Source organism: Natator depressus, chromosome 10, assembly GCF_965152275.1.
Source record: "Natator depressus isolate rNatDep1 chromosome 10, rNatDep2.hap1, whole genome shotgun sequence".
In the NCBI taxonomy this organism is placed as follows: domain Eukaryota; kingdom Metazoa; phylum Chordata; order Testudines; family Cheloniidae; genus Natator; species Natator depressus.
The window spans coordinates 5923765-5946591 of record NC_134243.1 but is presented as its reverse complement, the minus strand read 5'-3'; the positions used below and the strand labels follow the sequence as shown (position 1 = coordinate 5946591).

Here is a 22827-nt window from a genome sequence, read left to right as displayed (position 1 = left end):
TGTTGTTGTAACTCTCAAAATGAAAATTAAACAGGTGCTACAGCAGTAGACATAATTCACAAGCGCTTGATTGGTAAAGGGTGTTGGTTGGGTTCTGGGGATGGTCTTTTTATTTTCTTTAAAGCAGATCAGTGAGAAATCGAACCTTGGGCTTTGCTGTAGGTTATCCAACATTATACCATAGCTATGTTCGTGTAAGCATAAGCATGTAATGAGCTGGGTAGTGTGTTTCTACACTGCTGCATTCTACCGGATGGACTCAAAACTGCTCCACCCTGGGCTGGTCTACACTAGAAAGTTACGTCGACCTAAATTCACACCTCTGAGAGACACAGGCTGACGGAAGAATTATTCTGTTAGAATCATAGAATATCAGGGTTGGAAGGGACCTCAGGAGGTCATCTCGTCCAACCCCCTGCTCAAAGCAGGACCAATCCACAATTAAATCATCCCAGCCAGGGCTTTGTCAAGCCTGACCTTAAAAACTTCTAAGGAGATTCCACCACCTCCCTAGGTAACCCATTCCAGTGCTTCACCACCCTCCTAGTGAAAAAGTTTTTCCTAATATCCAACCTAAATCTCCCCCACTGCAACTTGAGACCATTACTCCTTGTCCTGTTGACCTAGCTACTGCCTCTTGCAGAGGTGGATTTACTACAGCGATTTACTTCTGTCGCTGTAGTAGGTGTCTACACTAGAGTGGCACAGCAGTAGTGTTTCTAGCGTGGACACGGCCTAGGTCTCCTGGGCTCTGCACTGCCAGCAGCTCACGGCAGTGGGCTGTTCTTTCACCAAGAAGTTCCAAGCGTTCAGTACAGGGTCAACCATGAAACGCAGCGTTGCAGCGGGTCTCGGAAAGCTCTGCGGGATGCATCTGCTTCCAGGAAACAAACAAAGAGATGGCCGCGGTTGATGGGCAGTACGTCCAGTAACCAGGGGGCAGGCAATGCTGCAGCTGGACAACGTCTTGTCGCCCACGGGGAGGCCATGGATGACCTCAGGTGAGGTCAGAGAGTAAATGCTACAGGGCCCAGGCCCTATGTGACCCTGAGGAGGGGGAGAGAGCCCCTACCAAAGGCTCCTGCGCCCCCTTGCCAGCCAGCTCTACCCACGAGGGTCAGCCCTTCCACACAAAGCAAGGGCACACTCTGCTCCCCCTACACCAGGTCCTCTGGCCCTTTAAGAGCAGGAGTACAGTCCCCCTCCCACTCTCATGGAACGTTCCCTCAGGCGCGGCAACGCCATTGGTTGGCACCGTCACTGCAGGCAACGGGGGGTCGGGGACGCTCACCGCCGCCCGGCTCGAGTTTCCCTACAGCGTAGAACGTTGCCCAGGCGCATCTGCTCTCCCATTGGCTGCCACCGTCGCCCGGGCAACGACGGGCGCGGCCGGGACGCTAACCCGTCACGGTCTCGGGTTTCCCAGCCGAAGGTTCACCCGCTCCCTGATTGGCTGGCCGCCGTCGCCGGGGCAACGGGAGGACGCTGAGCGCGGCGCCGCTCGAAGGCCCCGCAGCGAGCCGCGGCCTTTCCTGGTCGCGGTGCCCGGGGCCGGGCCGCTGTGCGGCGGGAAGCGAGCATGGCTCAGAGCGGGGTGCTGCTGACCAGGGAGCCGGCGCCGCAGGCGGTGCCGGTGTCCGAGCTGCCCATGAAGGCGTACGAGGCGGCGCTGAACACGGGGCCGGACTCCTCGTGCGGCCTGGCCACGGCCGGCTTCCGCACCGCCAAGTACCTGACCGAGGAGTGGCACCAGCACAACTACGCCCAGTACCACCAGGCCTTCGCCGACCGCGACGGCTCCGAGCGCTGCCGCCACGAGTCCCAGAGCCTGGCCGCCTACGCCGCCGCCCTGGCCCAGCGCACCCAGGAGGACTCCACCGCCAAGCTGGGCCAGCGCCTCCAGGACACGCACTTCTGGAAGGCCGAGCTCCAGAGGGAGACCGAGGACCTGAGCGCCGAGACCGACCTGCTGGCGGCCCAGAAAGTGCGGCTGGAGCGGGCGCTGGACGCCACCGAGGTGCCCTGCACCATCGCCACCGACAACCTGCAGTGCCGCGAGAGGAGGCAGCCGGGGGACCTGGTCCGGGACCAGGTGGAGACGGAGCTGCTGAAGGTGAGTGGGGCTGGGGCCTGCCCTGAGGCCCTTCCGCAGCCGCCCTCATCTCTAAAATGCCCAGGGGCTGCGATGATGGGCAGCCCGCAGTACCCTAAGATAGACAGACTGTGGAGGTCACCGCCCATGGAGACCTGTCCCAGCAGAGCACAGACCTGGCTCTGCTTCCTGGCCTTGTGGCCTGTTGTGTTCCCAACGGTTTGGTTCTCACTGCTTGGGCAGGACCAGGGGAGACTAAAGGTCCTTGCCCGCTACCTCTCCCCCTTGGTCCTGGTCTTGATATTGAATCCGGCCCCTGTTGCTGCCAGCTCCACCTGGCAGGAGGGTTACACAAGCAAGATCAGAATGGAGGCCTCTGAGATCGACATGGAGCATCACATGCTGGCATGAGACATCCATGGGCTGCACCTCCATATAAAATATAAGGTGCCAGTTAAGTGCCACCCTAGGTTCTTGGCTAGTTGCCAGTTGTAGCCCTTGGGTGGGCAATGTCCAGCCACCCTTCTCATAACTGTCTTCCTGGGCATGGGATTGTTTTTGTCCTGCTGAGGGAAAGAAAGAGAGAGGTGGTGTTTCAACACAAAGCAGGATCTTTATCATGCTGCAAGATTGATACAGTATTGAGATTACAAGGTAGATGGGTGACAACTGTGTGGGGTGACAGCATAGGCAGGCAGAGGGCATATACAGGTGATACTTTTCTGACAAACTTAGTTTAGCAAACATGAAATAAACTAACAAATTTATTTGAGCATAAGCTTTCGTGAGCTACAGCTCACTTCATCTGATGAAGTGAGCTGTAGCTCACAAAAGTTTATGCTCAAATAAATTTGTTAGTCTCTAAGGTGCCACAAGTCCTCCTTTTCTTTTTGCGGATACAGACTAATACGGCAGCTACTCTGAAACATGAAATAAACTGTTTTGGAACATGTTCCCCAAAGAGAGCCTCCAGCAGAAACTTTAGCATCTGCTTTGGAGATGCTGGGATTTTCAATGCGATATTGTGTGCAAAATGCGTTGGGTCAAATTCTGCTCTCATAGCTGTACAATTCCATGAATGTAATTATGGTTGAATGGGTGTAACTGAGGACAGATTCTGGACCCATTTTGCATTCTGGAATGCTCCTTATTCTTGCATCTAAGGAATCAGTTAATACCTACTTTTTTTCAATCTCCAATACATTTTGAAGGTTCCAAAATTGATTCAGGATGAGTTATTGACCAGATTAAACGGCAATATTAGTACTTACCAAAAAACAGAGCCGGACTTCATAGTGGATGGGAAGCAATTAGGATATTATAGGAGTTCTTTAATTGGGATCATGCAGATGTTGTAACCAGTGTTCATGGGAATATTCTAGTTGATAGTAAAAATATGAGATTACTATTAGATAGCATAAAGAATAATGTAGTGGCCTGTCCTTCTGTTGCATAAACATTAACATGATTATACCCAGATTATCAAGCAGAAATTCTCTTCACAGGCTCTTGACGCTTTATGGAGAACTTTGTCAAACGTACATTTACAAAAATATTCATCTGGCATAGCTTATTTCCTGTATTACTCACCTGTTACTCACTGTTATGAAGGATACTTAGTTCATTTCTAAGGAGCCCATCTGCTCCTGCTGCTAGTTCTTCACTTTAAATCGTAATTCTGTTTCTGATGACAAAGCATCAACAGCCAACTGGACCTGTCATAAAGAAAGAATGATGTGATTTCAGAAGAGGCATAAGCACCAGAAGCAGATGAACTCTTGAGAAGCTAAGATTCTGTTACCATGCCAATGACCTTTGCAAAGAGGAATGAGGGAAACGAATGAATAATATGAGAACAACAACAACAGTGCAAGAGTTAACTGAAATACATGAATTTTGCAGCAGAGATGTTTGCAAATAGAATGATTTGAAGTGAATTCTTTGTGACTTTGCCAACTCTTTAAGACCTGGTTATGCTAAATGCCCCACTCTCATTCCAGGAAATCAATCTCTATCTTGTATGTCTTGCTCTTTCCAATCGTAGAATGGTAATACTTGTCACTCAGCCATGAGTTCTGACAGCTCATGGCTCAGATTTCAAAGCTAATACATGTTTGTTAATGGTTTGATTTGCTGGTGGGTTTATTTCCGTTTGCATATTGATTTGGAGGAGATACGCAGTTTTATTAAAGATTTGTTCCAAATCCTGTTCCCCTGTCCAACCACCTTCCATTGCTAACCCCTCCCGCAAGCAATGGAGGATCAGAGCTGCTCATTCTAGGTTTGTCTTTTCCTCCTTCGGAACTGGGAAGGGACGATGGGCCATATGTTCCTCTCCCAGTGAAAACTCAAAGGTAGGGAAACAGCATTCTAAAGACACTACCTGGTCAGCTGTGTGGAGAGTCTGACATACCTTCCTTTGGGCAGAGGTTTTTTGATCGCATGGGGAAATTGAATTCCAGGGTGTCTGTGCAATCAATTCAGTCCCTTTTCACTGATTTCATGCCCCTCTACCCTACTAGGCTTGGCACATTCCAACCTTATTTCCATTGGTACAATACCCCCAATGTGGCAGTGCACTAATATCCATAGAATCATAGAATTGTTCAGTTGGAAGGGACCACAGGAGGCCATGCTGAGGCAGAAAGGTCTATTTAGCCCGCCCTGACAGGTGTTTGTCTAACCTGTTCCAGTGCTTAAATCCTTAGAGTTAAAAAGGTTTTCCTAATATCTAACCTAAATCTCCCTTGCTGCAAACTAAGCTGATTACTTCTTCTCCTACCAGGTGTGCTTGGCAAGGAGCCCCGTTCATTCCCCCTGGGAAATCTGTTATTTGTGGGGATGGATGTATCAAGTAGAGTGGTTACTCCCTGGCCCCCCAAATCCACACAGCTGTAGCTATGTGGGGGAGGTGGAAACAGGCAGAGAAGGTTACCGCTCCCATTTCCTGTCATTTTGGGACCTTTTCACTGATATGTGGGATCCTTTGCTCTCCTCTGCTCTGCAGTGTTCAGATCCTGTATTATGAGAGTCCCTGAAAGATAGGCACCTTCTCAGCAGCGCTTGGACACATGGAAGTTAGGAGCCTAAACACCTTTGATGATCTGGGCAATGGTGTTTATAGAGACAGCACCAACAGACACGCAAGCTGAGGAAGCCCTTTGCATGGAAGGGTAATTTCCTTTTCCTTCCAGCAGAAGTCACTTTAGCAGATGACCACAGTAAGAAACCAGGGGTAGCTAGAGGGAAGATTTCCTGCTACTTTTTGTCATATAGAGGGTTTCAGCCTCTCTCTCCTAGAGGTAGTAGAGGGAGGAGTCATATTGAGAACACATAGGGTGATATGTAATACTGCCTGTTTCACTACTACCATAATGAGGGATGAATATGTTTCAGTGAAAGATCTTCAGGTGAGTAATATAAATCAGATGTGTAGTACTTAGGTGACTTTTACTTAGAAAGGAGTGAATCAGCTTAGATGACGTATGGAAGTGAGGTATTTTAAGGGCAGTTCCGGTTAGGAAAGGGAGGTTGGAGGAAGGAGCAGAATGGTCTTTCATGATGAATAAAGATGTATCCATGTAAGTTACATCATTTTCCTTTCTTCCAACATCAGACTACTGCACGTGAAATATCTGAACTCAGGAAAAGATAAACATGTATCTAACTCTGAATGATGTATTTGACTATCATAGCACATCTCATCATCTACTCTAAATCTCCTATGCGTCATTGTAATGCCAGATTAATAACTTTGTGTGCCTGCATCTAATATTATATTATAAGCACTAGCATGGGCTTGTCACATGGTGGTATAAATCATGTGTCAGGTATGTATATTTTGCATGTCAAATGGTATTTCTACACATGCAGTCTCCAGATTGATTAATTTAGGGCCAAATATCACCCTGGTTTAAACAGAAAACTCTGCTTATACCACCCTGGCTTAAGAAACTCACAAACATTTGCTTTTAAAAATTCCTATTATTTTCTCCAAGTGATATTAATGAGATGCACAAAATTATGCATTGTGATGGATTTATCACTAGATTCATTCTACTTAGGAAAGAACCGTCTATAGCACCATAAAACTAAAACCTGTAATAAAATAAATTACCTACTAAATTTTAAACTGTAAAATGTTCATTTTGTTTTAAATTGACAATCATTTTATGATGGTCATGAAGATTATTATTCTTAACTATGGAAAAGAAAACTGAAAATTAAATGAGATCCCTTTAGATTCCATGACATTTCATTTTAATAGATGAGATGACCAGATATACATGAGAACATAAAAGACTGGAATGAGAACATATCGTCCATCAAGTCCGATACTTACAACTCTGAGAAATACAAATCTACATTAATGTCATCCTCTGAACTACAAAAGTGCTGCTAGTGACTAAAATCCTTTAATAGTCCCTTCCTCTCATAATATATGAAGGGTCTTCAAGCTAATTAATACTACAGTTCCATGCACACTCTAAATAAAGGTAATATAGAATCATAGGGATGTCAGGCTGGAAAGGATCTTGAGAGGTCATCAAGTCCAGCCCTCTCTGCTCAGGCTGGACCAAGTAAACCTAGACCATCCCTGACATGCGTTTGGAGATTTTTAAGAACCGGTTGGACAATGATGGGATTCCACAACCTTGAAAACCTATTCCACAGCTTAACTACCCTTAGAGTTATAACAACCCTTAACATATTTGACGACTCTTATCAAGTCATCCCTCAGTCTACTTTTCGCCAGATTAAACATGTCCAGTTTTTTTAAATCTGTGCTCATAGATCAGGTTTGCTAAACCATGTTTCATTTTTGTTGCTCTCCTCTGGACTGTCTCCAGTTTGTCCACGTCTTTCCTAAATTATGGTGCCTATAATTGGACACAGTACTCCAGATGAGGCCTCACCAGTGTCAAGTAGAGTGGGACAATTACCTTGTGGGTCTTACGTATGACACTCCTGTTAATACATCCCCAAAAGATATTAGCCTTTTTCATAACTGCATCACATTGTGTGACTCATATTCAATTTGTAATCCTCTGTAACCCCTGGATCCTTTCCAGCAGTACGACCACCTAGCCAGTTTTGTAGCTGTGGATTTGATTTTTCCTTCCTCATATACATTCTATAAATATATTCTACCACTTGTTAAACCACAAACCTCTCCCCATGGGGAGTCACAGAGTGATGGCAGGATTTGGTCCTAATTAGCTGTGCTTCCAGACTCTGACTCCCTTTATCATGGATGCTCATGGAAGCAGTGAAATTTCAAACAGCACCAGGCTGTGTTCCCCTGCAGGCCTGGGGAGCCAACTCCTCTGCCCCGTCCCAGCTGGCCTGCTCCAAATCTGCAGCCTTGAACTCTGTGGAGCCACATGGAGGCACTTCTGCAGGTTTGGGTTGGGGAAAGAGGGCCATGCTGCAGAGGCAAAACTTCCCCTTTTTTTAAGCACAACTCGGGTTGCCAACTTTCGAATCACACAAAACCGAACACTCCTAGCCCCACCCCTTCCCTGAGACCCCGCCCCTTCTCACTATATTCCCCCTCCCTCGGTGGCTCGCTCTCCCCCACCCTCGCTCATTTTCACTGGGCTGGGGCAGGAGGTTGGGGAGTGGGAAGGGGTGAGGGCTCTAACTGGGGATGCGGGCTCCAGGGGTGCGGGCTCCCTAACCCTATCCCTAATCCTAACCAGACACCTGGTCACCCTAAGCACCACACCAGCTCCATTTCCTATACAGATATGAAGGGGAGCATTTTGCATTGGTGAGCATGAATCATGCATAGCTCAATCATACTCATCCCTCTGTCTCTTATGTGGTAAGATGTCTTCAGTTCTGAGTCTGTGAAGATTTACACAAGTGCACAACTTTAGGCACTGAGCAGGCCCACTGAACTTAGTGGGTTAAAGATAAGCACATGCATACATTTTGGAGGATTGGGGCCTTAATCGGGAATATTTAGTGTCCAATCCCACGGCTTTTATTCAGGCAAAACTCCCACTGAACTTTGCCTGAGTAATAATGCAGAAATTTGGGGGCCTGTAGGTGTCTTTTGCTAGTTTGAACATACTCTACGTTTATTTGCACACACTGTTTCAGGGTAAGAGGGAAGCTCATCTACTTTAAGGTTTGGAGTTAAATCAGGAATCCTAAACCTTCCCAAAGAGCTAAAAGGCATTGTTACTGACGTGGTTTCTGGCTGTATGTTTCATGAGGTTGCTCTGCCAGTTTATGCAGCTTAAGAATTAGCATGGAGTTTATTTTAAATGTCATGAAAAATCATATGGCAGATCAGCATGCAGAAGTGGTTGTTATTTAAACCTGTGTGTCTGGAGCACATTAGGTTTATCTACTTCCCACTAGCATTATGGCTGCCGTGGATTATGGCTATTGCTTCTGCATTTCTTAAGTATTCTATTTAAGTGCACATCTCCCCCAGCAGAAATGCAGTTACTTTTATTGTAGGTCATTCAACAAGAGTCTCCTTTATTTTAGTACCGCATCTCTTTTGCCATGTAAGAGACCTATTAATTGGTAATGGAAGGCTTTTCATATTCAAAGCTGTGCAATTAAATTGCACATTGATCATAGGTAATACTATTGCCTCTTTATTTAAACTGAGGATACACCACACAACATGAAATCAATTATCTTTAATGGCATTTCAAATATCGGGTCTTGCTAAATCTTTTAAAATATTTGTAACAAAATGGTGCTGTCTAACAATTCAACCCTCCTAACATTTCCTTCCTTGGTATTCCTGATTGCAAGGGCAGTTTATTAAAGAGACACTGTCAACTTTTTTTAATAGGTTTCATTTTAACAGTGCATCTCAGAATCTTAAAAATGCCATTTTCACCCTGATCAGACTTGTCCTTTTTCTGTTTAAAATAAATTGTTCTTTATTATTTTCCTCCTTTGTTTCTTATGGAGAATAAGCTGATGTGCCAGTGGCTTGTATACATCCTTATTTGTCTAAAACATTGTAATATAATCAACTGGTGCAAGCACAGTTCTAAGAATAGTGTTTGATAGTAAATATGTTCTCTCTCCGCTGGCCAGATGACTGTCATTGGAGTAAAATAGCAACATTAATGAGGAGTTTTTTTAATGCCCTGTAGCTCTTTTTAATGTCTAGGCCACAAATAATAAGCGGAGGAAATAAGGTAGGAAATGTGGTATCTTTTATTGGACCAGCTAATAAATAACAGTGCACAAGCTTCCAGGTCAGAAAGGTCATTTCATTAAGTATTGGTACTTCAGGAACAAAGCAAACTTCTTACAACCTAAGATGCTTCCTTGTTCAGTAAAGGATATTTTAAAATACAGACTTTTAGTTTCCTATCCAAATAAATTTAATTATGAAATTAGCATGATACATCAGTTCAACCTGGGGCTTTAGACATCTGTCCCATTATCAAGGAGGTGGGTCAACTCTTCAGGGCATAAACTAATCACCTGCTGGCTTTAGGAGACAATTGTTCCTCCATCTACAACATTGTTGAACTGACTAGATGCATTATGAGATTTTTCCATATTCCTTGGTGTTGTCCATTACCAGATGCAGGATTCTGGACTAAGTTGGTCTGATCCTATATGACAAAGCTTTGAAATTCAATAGATTATTTTTCAGTGGGTGCCTTAAAGCCATTTAAACATACAATAATTTTGTAAAAGGTCTAGCACCAACATCTATATATCAGCCTATATTGTTGCAAATCTTGTCTTAAATATGATAAAACATATTCCTTCCTCTTAATATACATGCAGTATTAAAACAACAAATTCTAAAGAACGGAAATACTTTAAGCATTAGTCACAAACCTGTAATTTATTGAGTGAATTCAATGTTGATTGATCTACCTTATATTTGAATCATATCTAACTCCTCGGAAGATCTTGGCAAAGTCTTTACAATAATGAAAAATAGTGTCACAAAGAGAATGGATAATTAGTGGACAATTTAGCAACGCACTAGTAGTGGTTGAAAGCAAAGGTCTCTGAAAATGGGATGTACTGAATATCATAATTTTTATATTTTTATCTAGGAAGTTGAACTTATCAGAAATGTACAAGAACTTCTGAAGAGAACTTTGATGCAAGCTGTTAACCAGATGCAGTAAGATGCTTTTCACTGTTCCTAAGTACTTAATGATTTATAGGACCAAATTCATTCCTGACCTCTATGGACACAACTGTCAGTAGGTGAAATTCACAAGGGCTATGCACTACTTACCATTCTATTTAAGCCCTCAAAATAGATACAATTATGTATATGGAAAGGCAGCATTGTAAGCAAGCCAGGTGGTGTAAGAGAAGTGCCATGTCTTTTTGTAGCAATAGTTTCCATTATTCTATAACATTAGGTCAGATTTTTCATCTTGCTTTCAAATAGATCTGTCTAGTTCTGTGATGGCTCAAAATTGCATTTAAGTAGAAGTACAGTAAAAACATTTTATTCTGTTGAAGTCACTGCTCTATTGCATTGGGACTAGTACAGCTATTTTAAAATCTCTTTTTAAACAATTTGTTAGAAAAAAGTACCCTTGTGCCCCCTGAGCTGTTGCCGTCAGATGTGAGTATGAATTAAGGAAGTGAAAAAACCTGACAGTATCTTTGCTAGTATGGTAGTCTGTTTGCTCTTGAAAAGTAATGTTTACATTTATGTTACAATATACCTGTCTGAAGATAAGATGTTTACTAAATTCTAAGGTATTTCAAGGTGAGGCAATTAATAGTACACATTACATTTCAAAATCTTTTATTCTTATCAGCCAGCATTTGTCTTATTTTCTTAGATATAAAGCAGAATATTATTTTAGTAAAGAATGCTTATAAAAAGTGGAATCACACAACAATTTCAAATAGTTTAATTACCTCTGTGATGGGTTACCCCCCACTCCGGGATGCCACCTGATGTACTGGGGTACCACTGAGCCCTCCTATTCCATGAGCCTGGGCTCCCTTACTCTGGCCTGCTGAGCCAGGCCCTCAAGCCTCCTCCAGCACACACACAGGTAGGGACACACCAGCTGCGGAATGACATGGATACTGAAATCAGCTCTGCATGGGAAGACTCAGCTAGGGAATTGCCCAGCACTCAAGTGCACACCCCTGCTGGGGTGCAAACCCAAAATTGTTTTGTCTGTGATGCACAGAGAACTATACAGCGTAAGCGTATTGAAATTCGCCTCCTCCCTCAATGTGGAGGAAGATATGCACAGCTTCCCCCCTCCCCCCCCCCCGCCCTGTTATGAATTCCACAAACTGGGTTTAGAGAAAACAAAAGCAAGCTTATTAACTACACAAGATAGATTTTAAGTTTTTATAAGGGATAGCAAACAGATCAAAGCAGATTACTGAGCAAATAAAACAAACACGCAAACTAAGTTTAATACACTAAAGAAACTGGTTACAAGTAGTAATTTCTCACCCTAAATGTTGTTTTAGGCATTTCTTTCACAAGCCAGACACCTTTTCCAGCCTGGGCTCAGCTCTCCCCGCCCCCCCCTTTTGTCTTTGTTTCTTAGGCCTTATCTACACTGCCACTTTACAGAGCTGCAACTTTCTCGCTCAGGGGTGTGAAAAAACACGCCCCCCCCCGAGCGCTGCAAGTTTCAGTGCTGTAAAGAGCTCTCTCCCAGCGCTGGTGCCACGACTACACAGCCACATTATAGTGCTGCTGCAGCTTTAGATGTTTCCAGCAGTCATCCTGGGTGGGGGTTCAGTGAAGAAAGAACCCTGATTAACTCCCTTCCCTCCCTTAAATAGGATTTACATATGGCAGGAATCCATTGACTTTCAGTGTGATTCCCACCCCCCTCAGTGGAAAAATATTGGTATTCTATGTTGGAGTCCAGTACCAGGTGACATGACCACATGACCCTACAGTGTCAAAGCAGCCATGAGGCAAAGGCCACTTGTAGCATCCCAGGAAGCTTCTCCAGAAGGTGGGAGATTAGCATCTTCAAAGACCTAGTGTTCTCCTTAATGGTTCATTGACTTGTCCCCAGCTAACCAGCCAGGCTGATTGCATTTTGTCTGGTGGGCGTTCCCCAGGGGCAAACACTTTTGTAGTTAAGATGTATAGTCAATATTCCGAAGTTTAGATACAAAAATGATACATGCATACAAATAGGATAATCATATTCAGTAAATCATAACCTTTCCAATGATATCTCACATGCCTTATCTTGCACAAAACATATCATAGTTATGCTATAATCATATTATAACAATATTTCTATGAAGAATACGGGCTGTTGTGTTGCAACCTCCATCAAAGCACAATACAGGATCTATTGAGTTCAGACTTTACTTTGTATTAATAATTGTTTTAAGATCGTCTTGGTGTAGTATTACATAGGTTAACATTTGTAGACTTTTTGATTCCTTAGTTCATACTGACATCTGGTGGTAACAGGCGAAAGAAAAATGGTACATTTTATAACTAACTGTTGCTAAAGATCTTTAAATTAATTGTGGTAGGCAGGAGAGATTTAATTTAGAATAAAGCAACAGGTTTAATTTTTTTTGTCATTATACTGTGTTTTCCGAGGATCAAATCATGCTGTCTCCTTGATAAAAACTTTGGGTGAGTGGGAAAGAGGACTAAGAAAACCACGTGGGTCACATTATGGAGTTCCCATATGGGCCCCCTGTCCACCAGGATTACTCTGTGAAACTCCAGGTCCAGCTCCGCACCTCACCATCAGACCTCCAGCTATTGCAGTTAGTACAGAGGAGACTTGAGGCGGAGGGATGGAAGTGGGTAGTAGGGTGCTGCTGTGCAAGGTTAGGGAAATAGATTTAGGGCTGGAATTTTCAAAGGATCGGAGGAGGGTTAGCTACCCAGCTTTCTTTGAAAGTCCTAGGCTCTGTCCTCTGGACTCATACATTTTCATGATGTTTTTGCAAGGTCGTATTATTTTTCTAGCACTGATTTGTGGTAATCTTCACCTTTTTAGATTAAATCGAGATCACAAGCAGATTTGTGAAATGGATTGGTCTGATAAGGTGGAAACATACAACATTGATGACAAATGTGGAAGATACAATAATCAGAGCACCAACATCCAGTTCCATCCCAGCTCATCAAAGTTTGAGGAAAGGTGAGGACTACTTGTTATTAACCTATACAAGGAAAGCCATTGAGATGTAAAGGATCCTCTGTATCAGCTAAAACCACACCATTTTTGTATATACGTTTATTTTATACCAAACAAATACATATTATGTTTGCAAAAATATCAGTTCTTAGCAATAATTTGTTATAAACATTTGGGTGGGGTGTCATTCAAAACCCATTGAAGTCAATGCAAAGGCTCAATTAGATTGAATTACAGAAGGCCCCTGGGTTAGTTGTTGAAAGAAAAGTTATATAGAACAGAATTTTATTGCTTAACTATTATAAATGTCACTTTTTCCCCTCCAATCACTATTCCTGCAACGTAGTTTACAAAATGTTATATAGTTCCTTCTGATGCTCAACAGATGGCAAAGTATTACCACAGAATCATATTTCAATCTGCTTTGTAGATAAAGTAGACATGGGTTGTAAAGCTTAATTGGCTAGAAATCCTAGCGCTTATGTACCGCTGTCTTAACAATGTTTGCCGCTCTCAGTATAGTTAAGATGTGTGAGTGATTCTTATTTTTTGTTTTGCCTTTATTCTATTTGTTAAAGGTGATAGAACTTCTGATGATTCTATTTAGTGTATCTCTCTCTGCTTCAGAAGTGAGAGGACAGGTGAGAGTATTCCCACCTGCTGTTCCCCCATGTTTTATTTATAGTAATACTAAAGGGTGCAGGAAAGCTTATGGGATGATAAAACCCAAGGAAATGGAACAGTTCTGCTTTGGCTTTTCTTTTCCATTGCAACTTGAACAAAGTTGTTCATGAGAGTGATTCCTGCCCTATCCCTTACAGTGCCTCAACGCCTGAAACCTGGGCAAAATTCAGCCATGACAACATCTATAGGGCAGAGCGAGAGCGACTGGCTTCCATCAACCTCCGTTTATTGATTGACAATATCCTTCATGACACAGCTGAGGATCTCCACTTGCAGTGCGCTGCTGTCAATGAGGCTTTTGCTAAACGCTGTGAAGAGATGGAAGATGCAAAACACAAACTGGAACATCATTTGAAAAAAGTAAGGGTGCCCCTGAGTTTATTGGCTAAGCTGCTTCCATTAGTTTTCACACATATTGAGATCATCACCGCAGAATGATCAAGAAGGAAGAGTTGCTTAGTCCATTTAGAGTATAGAATAGTATGTTGTGTCAGTTTAGTATCTGATAGGGTTTCCAGTTGTGACCCCGATTCAGCAGAACATCTAAGCACATGATTATATTTAAGTGTGCTTAAGTTCCCTTATTGTAACTGCATCACTAAATCACGGTGGACTTAAAATGCATGCTCAAAGTTAAGCACATGCTTAAGTGCTTTGCTGAATCAGGGCCTAACTCCTGCCCTGGCAAGGAGATGAACTTTATGATCTAATAGGTGTTTCCCACCTGTCTATCTGTAAAGTACTAGGTCAATATTCATCTCAGGTGTAGCCCCACTGAAGTCAGTGGAATTAACCCAGGGTGGATTTTTCCCACTGTATGCATGTGAGAAGAGTACACAGTGTGTATCTTGCTGTACATGCAAGACATGTACACATACAACATAGACTCCTATTTAAAAGCTATTAATAGGGTGAGATGTTTCAAGATGTTGTTGGAGGCAAAGTAAAAAGCTTTGGATCCCACTGAAGGGCAGCTCTGAGCTAGCAGAGGACAGGTGGGGGCGGGGATAGAGAAATGGTAACATTTTTATGAACATGTCACTCCTAAATAGAAGCATCCACAGTAGTGTGCATTATGGTGCCTTTTCCATAACTTATCTAATAAACTAGTCAGAGCATTTTTACTGTGACTGTACCTCTTCAAGGGAAGATTACAGTAGTCAGTATCATATACATCACTGCCAGTAACCACTAGTTCAGTGGTTCCCAAACTTGTTCTGCCGCTTGTTCAGGGAAAGCCCCTGGTGGGCCAGGCTGGTTTGTTTACCTGCCGCGTCCACAGATTCAGCCAATCGCGGCTCCCAGTGGCTGTGGTTCGCTGCTCTAGGCCAATGGGAGTTGCTGGAAGCAGCGGCCAGTACGTCCCTCAGCCCACACCGCTTCCAGCAGCTCCCATTGGCCTGGAGCAGCGAACCGTGGCCAGTGGGAGCCACGATTGGCCGAACCTGAGGACGCGACAGGTAAACAAACCAGCCCGGCGTGCCAGGGGCTTTTCCTGCACAAATGACGGAACAAGTTTGGGAACCACTGCACTAGTTGCTTCCCAAGATTATTTTTATTATTATACTCTTAAAAAGCAAGCATTTAGCATGGTACACTGTGCATTCTAAATGTATTACCTACTGTGTATAAGGACAATACCATTGGTATGGTATTTGTTTTTTAACGGCATCCACTGTAATACTACTGAAGTTCTATGGGCATTAATGTCAATATCCATTTTGTTTTTTCTCCTTAAAGTCCAAAGGTGCAACAAACTGACATTCAGCAACTCATGACTGAATGATTCTGTGAAAATGCGTAATACCTTGTAAAAAAAAAAATCAGAAATACAGATTCATGGGCCTTGATTCTACTCATTTTCACTGATTTAATTCTGGAGTAACTCCATCAAAGTCAGTGGAGTTCACTGGTTTTAAAGTAGATAAAGTGAGAAATCCTGATTCTTTTCATAGTGATTTCAGCTTCACTAATGCCAGAAATCTGTGAACATAAGCACAGGTAATCTTTCTGATCTAATTTAAAATAGCCTGTCACTTTCTGAGTAATTTACATTAATTGCAGTGCCAGAAATGATTCACTGAGATGGATTGTGCTATGAACAGGTTCTGATGAGAGTACAAATAGACTGTAGTATTTAATCAGCTGCAAAAATTCTTCAGCTTCTCTTTAAAATGGACATCAGACTTTTCACTCTGCTCAGTTTAGGAACAGAGATAAGGAGACAAAAGAGCTTTATAGGGCCTTTGCACCTCCCATATTCTGGCATCAACGGGCTACCTAGCAGGAGCAAAACTACTGTTGATTCCTTGGGAGCATGAAGAGGCCCCATCATTTAATGTCTGTAAAGTGCTATACACACTAATAGTACCATATAAGTTAAATTTATTGTCTTAAACTTGTCTTTTTTCATGGATATTCTCTTCAAACAGACTCTTAAAGAGATTGGAGATCAAGAAAACAACATTGCTGCTCTCAAACAAGCTATTAAGGACAAAGAAGCTCCGCTGAAAGTGGCTCAGACAAGGCTGTACGACAGATCTTTTAGGCCCAACATTGAGCTCTGCAGAGATCCAGCACAATTCAGGTAAACACATTAAAGAGAGAGTCATTAAAAACCCCAATTATATCAAAGACATTTTTAGAGAACTTCTGCCTGGCAGAGACATAGAGACATACAGTGACAAAGAAATAAATGGTTTACCCATTCACAATAAGGTGTTATTGTGAATGGGTGTATCATTGACTTCAATGGGTTGACATAGATTCAATGGAGTTTTACCCATTGATGCCAGTTCTGAAATGTCAATTATCTAATCCCCAAGTTTAACAATGTCACTGCCACTGTTGTATGAAATATGTTGACATTTAGTTTTGTAGCATGTGACCTTCAGCTCTTAATTACTGGGCTTGATTCCAATACCTTTCACTGATGTGAACTGGGAGTTACGCCATTGAAATCAGCGTAAAGAAGATCTGAATCAGGTCCCACATGTTTATAAATAGAGAATCCATAAACATATCTGTCCGCTTTCTTCTTTGAACAGTGGGGGTCTTTACTTATCCAACTGATCCAAAATAACCTGACAGGTTGTAGATAATTTGCAGACGGTATGCTCTTGGCAGAGGTTCATTGGGAGGTGGATTATGCGGTGAATCAATTATGCTTCAAGCACTGCGAATATAAATGGGCTGTGCATTTCTAGAAGCTGAGAAAACTCATCAGCTCCTCCAAAGAACTTGCTGATGGCATTCGATTTTCAGTAATAATCCATTTAAAAACTGGAGGGCAATAAATCCTTTCAAATTAAAGGTCGGAATGTAATTTGTTACTCTTGATCTCATTATTGTGCTTGTAATTGATTCTCCCACATGTGTTTTTTTCCCCTGCCCTTAGGAAAATTTGTGATCAGCTTTCCCAGGTGATTATAGCAAAAATATACAACATTCAAAGCCAATATGCTGCTTCTCTCCTCTGTCTAGTGATTCAATCATTTTACTTAATTCAAATGCTTTATGCTATCTCAGACACATTCATTTAGGCCCTGATTCAGCAAACCATCCCTACTCAAAGCTCTTAAACATGTGCATTGCTTCTAATAGGATATAAGGACATGCTTAAGTGCTTTGCTGAATAGGGATGTGTTTAATTGTTTTTCTGAAATGGGGCCTTATATTGTTTCACTTTACTCCTCTCCCCCCAGTACATACCCCTTATATATAGTATCCCCTTTTCCCAAGAAATAAACATTTGGGGGGAACTTTCAATGAGAGTCGTGCACCTAACTGCCTTTTATGGCTTTGAAACTCTTCTCTACAATTCATTCTAAAAAGACCTAAGGAACGTGTTGTGATCTCACTTACATCAATGTACATCTGGAGTAACACTATGGGCTTCAGTAGTTCCTCCAGTTGTACACCAGCGAACAGAGGTAAAAATTTGGGCTTACATGAACGTTCAGACAGTCAAAAATCAATCAGTCATCTAAACCATCTTTAGCCCTTCAGTTGTTAACATAGGATGCTTGCAGAATGGAATAGTATCTAGGACAACATATCATTCTTTCATGACTATTCCAAATGGGGAAAGGTTATCTTGGAGTTTGTTGAGCATATTTTTTACAATGTAAATTTTAGGAGACCTTTATAATTACAGTCGTTTTGAAATTAGTCCTATCTTTATGTTTATTGGAAGAGACTTCATTCACAGCTCGGAGAGCAGCTTCATTTCATAATCCTTTAGCCCAAAGTCTACAGCACCCACCAGGCCCTGCTAGCCGTTGTACAGACTAACACCCAATTACTGGGCTGTTGAGTTTCAGAAGAAGAAAGACGGCTAACCAGAGAACTATAACAGCTCACGTGCCTTTGGAGCCTTCCTCTAATTTTGATTACTTATTTAATTCTATTCAGGTTGATCAGTGAAGTTGAAGAACTGACAGAGTCCATTGAGTCTCTGAAGCAGAAACTACTGGAGGCTGAACAGTCTCTGAGGAACCTGGAAGACACGCGGATGAGTCTGGAGAAGGAGATAGCTGTGAAATCGAACAGCATTTTTATTGATAGGCAGAAGTGCATGGCCCATCGCACGCGATACCCTGTTGTCCTTAAACTAGCAGGTTACCAGTAGCAATATGCTCTGTATTAATGATGCAAAGATTGGTAGAAAATCTTAACCAAAGATATTTAATTTTATAATAAGTGTGTAATATTATAGTCAATAAGAAACAGAATTCGCTGTTAATTTCCTTTATTTAAATAAAAATGCATAAGCATAACATCACGGTTGGCTGTGGTTCTTGCATTTGCATTCCACCTCAGATTTGGTCTCTGTTTCCTTTATGCTTCTGTAGTTCATACAGTATGTGATGTTTCAGGGCTTTTTTCCTCAGATCAAATAAATGAACCTGCGGGTTTTGGAACAAAGAAAGGCTTTTCTAGCTCCGTTGTTTTCAAGCAACTTTACAGTGAACAAATAAGTGTGCTTGGGAAATAGAAGAACCCACACTTCAGTAAGGAAACAGATTAAAGAGATTTTAGTTTCAAGCTGCCCAAGGGTTATGAAAGTAAAATTGTAGTTTTCACAGTCATGTGACAGTCTGAATACTCACTCCACATCGCAAACCCATGATACCTGGATGTATAATCTGGCATTGAATGAAATGATTTTAAAAAATCAAAACCAATTCAGTTTACTTTTAAAGAGAAGCCAAACAGCTAGTGAACAGGGAATGCTCTTTTTTCTCACTGTCTTTACCACTGTCAGAGTCTACCTTTGATCTTTTCATGCTATTTTCACTGGCATCAATGGAAGTAGTGTATGTGGATAGATAGTGAAATGTAACCCATGTTGGGCAGTCAAAAGACACATCAATTCCACCTGCATCAATGGAACCCTGTAACATATATCATCATTCATCTCAGGTCACAGGTGCTAGTTTGCTGGATTTGTGATATACAGGATAAAAGGGGTTAAATGAAATAGATGTCCATTAAGACAAATTCATTGTCTCCTACATTACATATTTTTTATTTTTAAAAGATAGTTTAGAAACTCCTTAACTCTGCATGGTCACTGCCTTATTTTCCTAAGTATGAGAGTACATTCATGTAACTGTTTTGCTCTCAGACAGTTATTTGTTCATTCATCTCTTACGTTGACACAGGAGGTGCATATCAGCTTTGGACTCCAGTTGTTTTGTATTCACGATTTTTTTTTAAAATAAAACATTGTCCTTGCAGTGATATTTTTATAGCCTGAATCACAGTCCTTAGAAGTAGGTGGTATAGAGCAAAATAAGGAAAGTCTGTGTATCTCGTGTCTCTAAACACAGGCAGCTAAAGCAATATACTAAAAAAAGAAGCACTTTGATGGTAAGCTCATGTGTTGTCCCCTTCTCATTCATCAGGTTCTGAGTCCTTTCCTCTGCTTGGAGACCGAAGAGAGGTTTTGAAGCTGGATAAAGGCTGATTCAAAATTAAAATTCCAGAATAGAACTTTATATCACCTTTCATCCCAAAGGAGCCACACAACCTCCGTGTGATCTAGATTTGTGTGTTCCCAATTAATACTGTAAAGATAAGGAATAGAATCTCTAGAAGGTCTGAGTCTCGGGGACAGTTATAGATCATTTAATTTAATGGAGAACTGTGAATGACACGAGTGATAGAATTAACTATTCTATTTAAAATCAAATAATTAGTTAAAGCCAGCAGGCATTACAATATAACTATGTGCTCTATTTATATTCACATTCCAAGATGCATCCGAGAAATGGTGCATCCCAGAGTGATAAGTCGCTAGATGAGAAGAATGGATATATAATCCTTTCTCTAATGGTACCTTGATGGTAGATGAGCAGTGCTAATCTAAAATTAGCCTGCTACCATAATCAGTTGTAATAACACCCCTTAATTAATTAGCATTAAGCCTACCTTTTACCATATCTATATTTCCGCTACCATACTTAAATATTTTTTACTATCTGATTGGCTGTTTAATAATAAACACAATCTAAAATAAAGCTGTGTGAATATCATTCTAATAACTATCCATACAGATGGCATTCTGTCAAAATAGTCACATTTTGTCTAAAAACCGTGTTAAAACCAAAAATGTGTTTACAACATGAGTTAGAACATAATCTCAGGTCATCTCTAACTTGCCTCTGAATTGCTTCCCTTCACTCAAATTTTACTAGGCCCTATTACTATCAAGCCTAAGTGTAGGCAGGTTTAAAGCTGGAGTTAATGATGCAGTAGGACACTAAATTAATGCAGACTGGGCCAGCGTGTATGTGGAGGTTGCAGCAGGGTCATAACAGCATAAGGATTTTTAAAATAATATACAATGCAAGAGTTTTAAATTGTCCTATTTGGGTCTGAAAGCACAGACTTAACATTTCATTGCTATTGTTTTTTCATTAAATGGCAATACAAATGAAATATATAGTTTTCTTTTCTGAAACAGAATGTGGAATATAAGTATCTTTATGCCCCATGGTAGATGTAGATGGAGGTTTCACTTGCTAAAGCCTAATAGTTTAATTTACCTTTGTGATCCAATTATTTAACTTTTACTTCAAACTCAGCAAGATAATCTTATTCCAGTAAATGGAATACATGGCCAAGAGTCTCATCACTGTCTTATTCACATGCTAATGGTTGAATACATGCAAGTGCTAGGAGCATGAACCATGTATACAATAGCTTCAGTTTCCCTAATTACTTATTTTCTTTTTACATACTAATCGGAGCCATTGTTCCAGGAGTGTAAATGCAGTCCAAAAAACAAACAAAAAAGTTTGCATAAATTAATGAAGTAAGCAGGGAACATATTACCAGAGTAGTTATAACACCAATAATTATTGTTATCCATAGGTAAAGCTTAGAACCACCACATAAAAAATTTCAGCTTCGCAACTTTTCACAGGTCACAAATAAATCCGTAATAACAGCACTGGGCCAGATTTTTAAATGTGGATGTGTCTCCTAAGGTATGGTCTTCTGTCCATTCTAAGTTTTTTTTTAAAATACAACTAGGTGTCTATCTGCATCGTTAGGTGCTTAAATACCTTTTAAAATTGGGCCCATTGTAATTAGTAATCCCTGATCCTGCCTACACCATGATTATCCAAGATTACAATATGTGGTTCCAACCGTGTTTTAAACTAGAGCATTAAAGATAAGATCTGAAGGCTGGAAGATATTTCACTTAATCTTTGTGGTTCCGTTCCAGGTGATTTGCAGTGTAATTACCAAGTAGTCTCCACAAAGAGGGAAAGTATTTATGTGATATTTTGCTACATAATTGCAGGGTAGTTTCTTGGTTCTGCTGGTCCTTTTAAGTAAAATTACATCTTGAATGTCTGTCTCAAGAGTAATACGGATTAAAACAATATTTATCACTGTATAAAATGCTTGTTAATTGCACATTTCAACTTGAGAAGGAGGATGAGGCTCATCCATGAAATGTAGCCGATACCAAAAATATGTACTGGGCTAATTGCAGAGTGTTTGTTGCTTGGCCTCCTAATATCATTATTGTTCTCTTGTCAATTGCTCTGCTGTTGTTGATCATGGCAGATCATACGTTGGAGTCTGATGCTCGATGTTAGTGACAGAAACACATGCCGATGCAAAGGGAATGAATCTCAGTTACTTTGTACCTATCCTTGGGGCCATCTTTGTACTCTCTGTATTTTAGGTCCATGCAAGGGCCTGCTCAGCCCCCTGGAAGGTGGGAAAATGAGTCACATGTTCACCCAATTTAGACATAATCAATTTTCACCTTTATAAATTTTCAGACAGAATTATTGTCACTTATAATTTCTGATCATATATTTATGCCAGATAATAAACAGATAAGATGGAAGAGTTAGGGACCCGAGTTACCATGTTCCAGGGTACTGGGGAGCTCTTCTCCACTTCATGATCATTATCACAGTCTCTGCTCTGCTCCTTCAGTCTCATTCCTTCAGTTTTCTGTCTGGCATTTCTCCGAGCTGGGCCCTCATTCACTTGGTTCTTATACATTTCCACATCACATATTCATTAGCTTTCCCCCAATTAACATGATTTAACATTACACGTGCCAAGTTATCCATGTATCCAAATGTTCATGATTTGTTTTTCATTCACCATTCTATGTCATTATAAATCATTAACATTCCTCATTGAATTAACACCACCTAGACCTTTATTTTCTACCATTCAGCAATTTTCTTCACATGTACACGTGGATCATCCTAAAGTATTCATTAACAGGTTTCAGAGTGGTAGCTGTGTTAGTCTGTATCAGCAAAAACAACGAGGAATACTTGTGGCACCTTAGAGACTAACAAATTTATTTGGGCATAAGCTTTTGTGGGCTAAAACCCACTTCATCAGATGCATGGAGCCTGTTGATAATTGCCCTCTTCCACTTTAATTGAA

The 22827-nt window shown here is 41.5% G+C and overlaps 1 protein-coding gene across 1 annotated transcript; it reads left to right on the top strand.

Annotated features, from left to right (window-relative positions):
* The first annotated feature begins 1499 nt into the window (after positions 1 to 1499).
* Positions 1500 to 18614, top strand: TEKT4 (tektin 4). The gene is made up of 6 exons (XM_074964557.1): positions 1500 to 2113; positions 10150 to 10220; positions 13069 to 13212; positions 14031 to 14253; positions 16326 to 16480; positions 18307 to 18614. The coding sequence occupies exons 1-6, from the start codon at positions 1580 to 1582 to the stop codon at positions 18521 to 18523; spliced, it is 1344 nt and encodes a 447-aa protein (XP_074820658.1). The 5' UTR covers positions 1500 to 1579; the 3' UTR covers positions 18524 to 18614.
* Positions 18615 to 22827: the final 4213 nt, after the last annotated feature.

Bases quoted from the DNA above. Each gene is read 5' to 3' on its own strand.
- TEKT4 (XM_074964557.1), top strand. From the start codon at position 1,580: ATGGCTCAGAGCGGGGTGCTGCTGACCAGGGAGCCGGCGCCGCAGGCG. The intron at 2,114-10,149 runs GTGAGTGGGGCT...ATTTTTATCTAG, and splicing joins TGGAGACGGAGCTGCTGAAG to GAAGTTGAACTTATCAGAAA. The intron at 14,254-16,325 runs GTAAGGGTGCCC...CTCTTCAAACAG, and splicing joins TGGAACATCATTTGAAAAAA to ACTCTTAAAGAGATTGGAGA.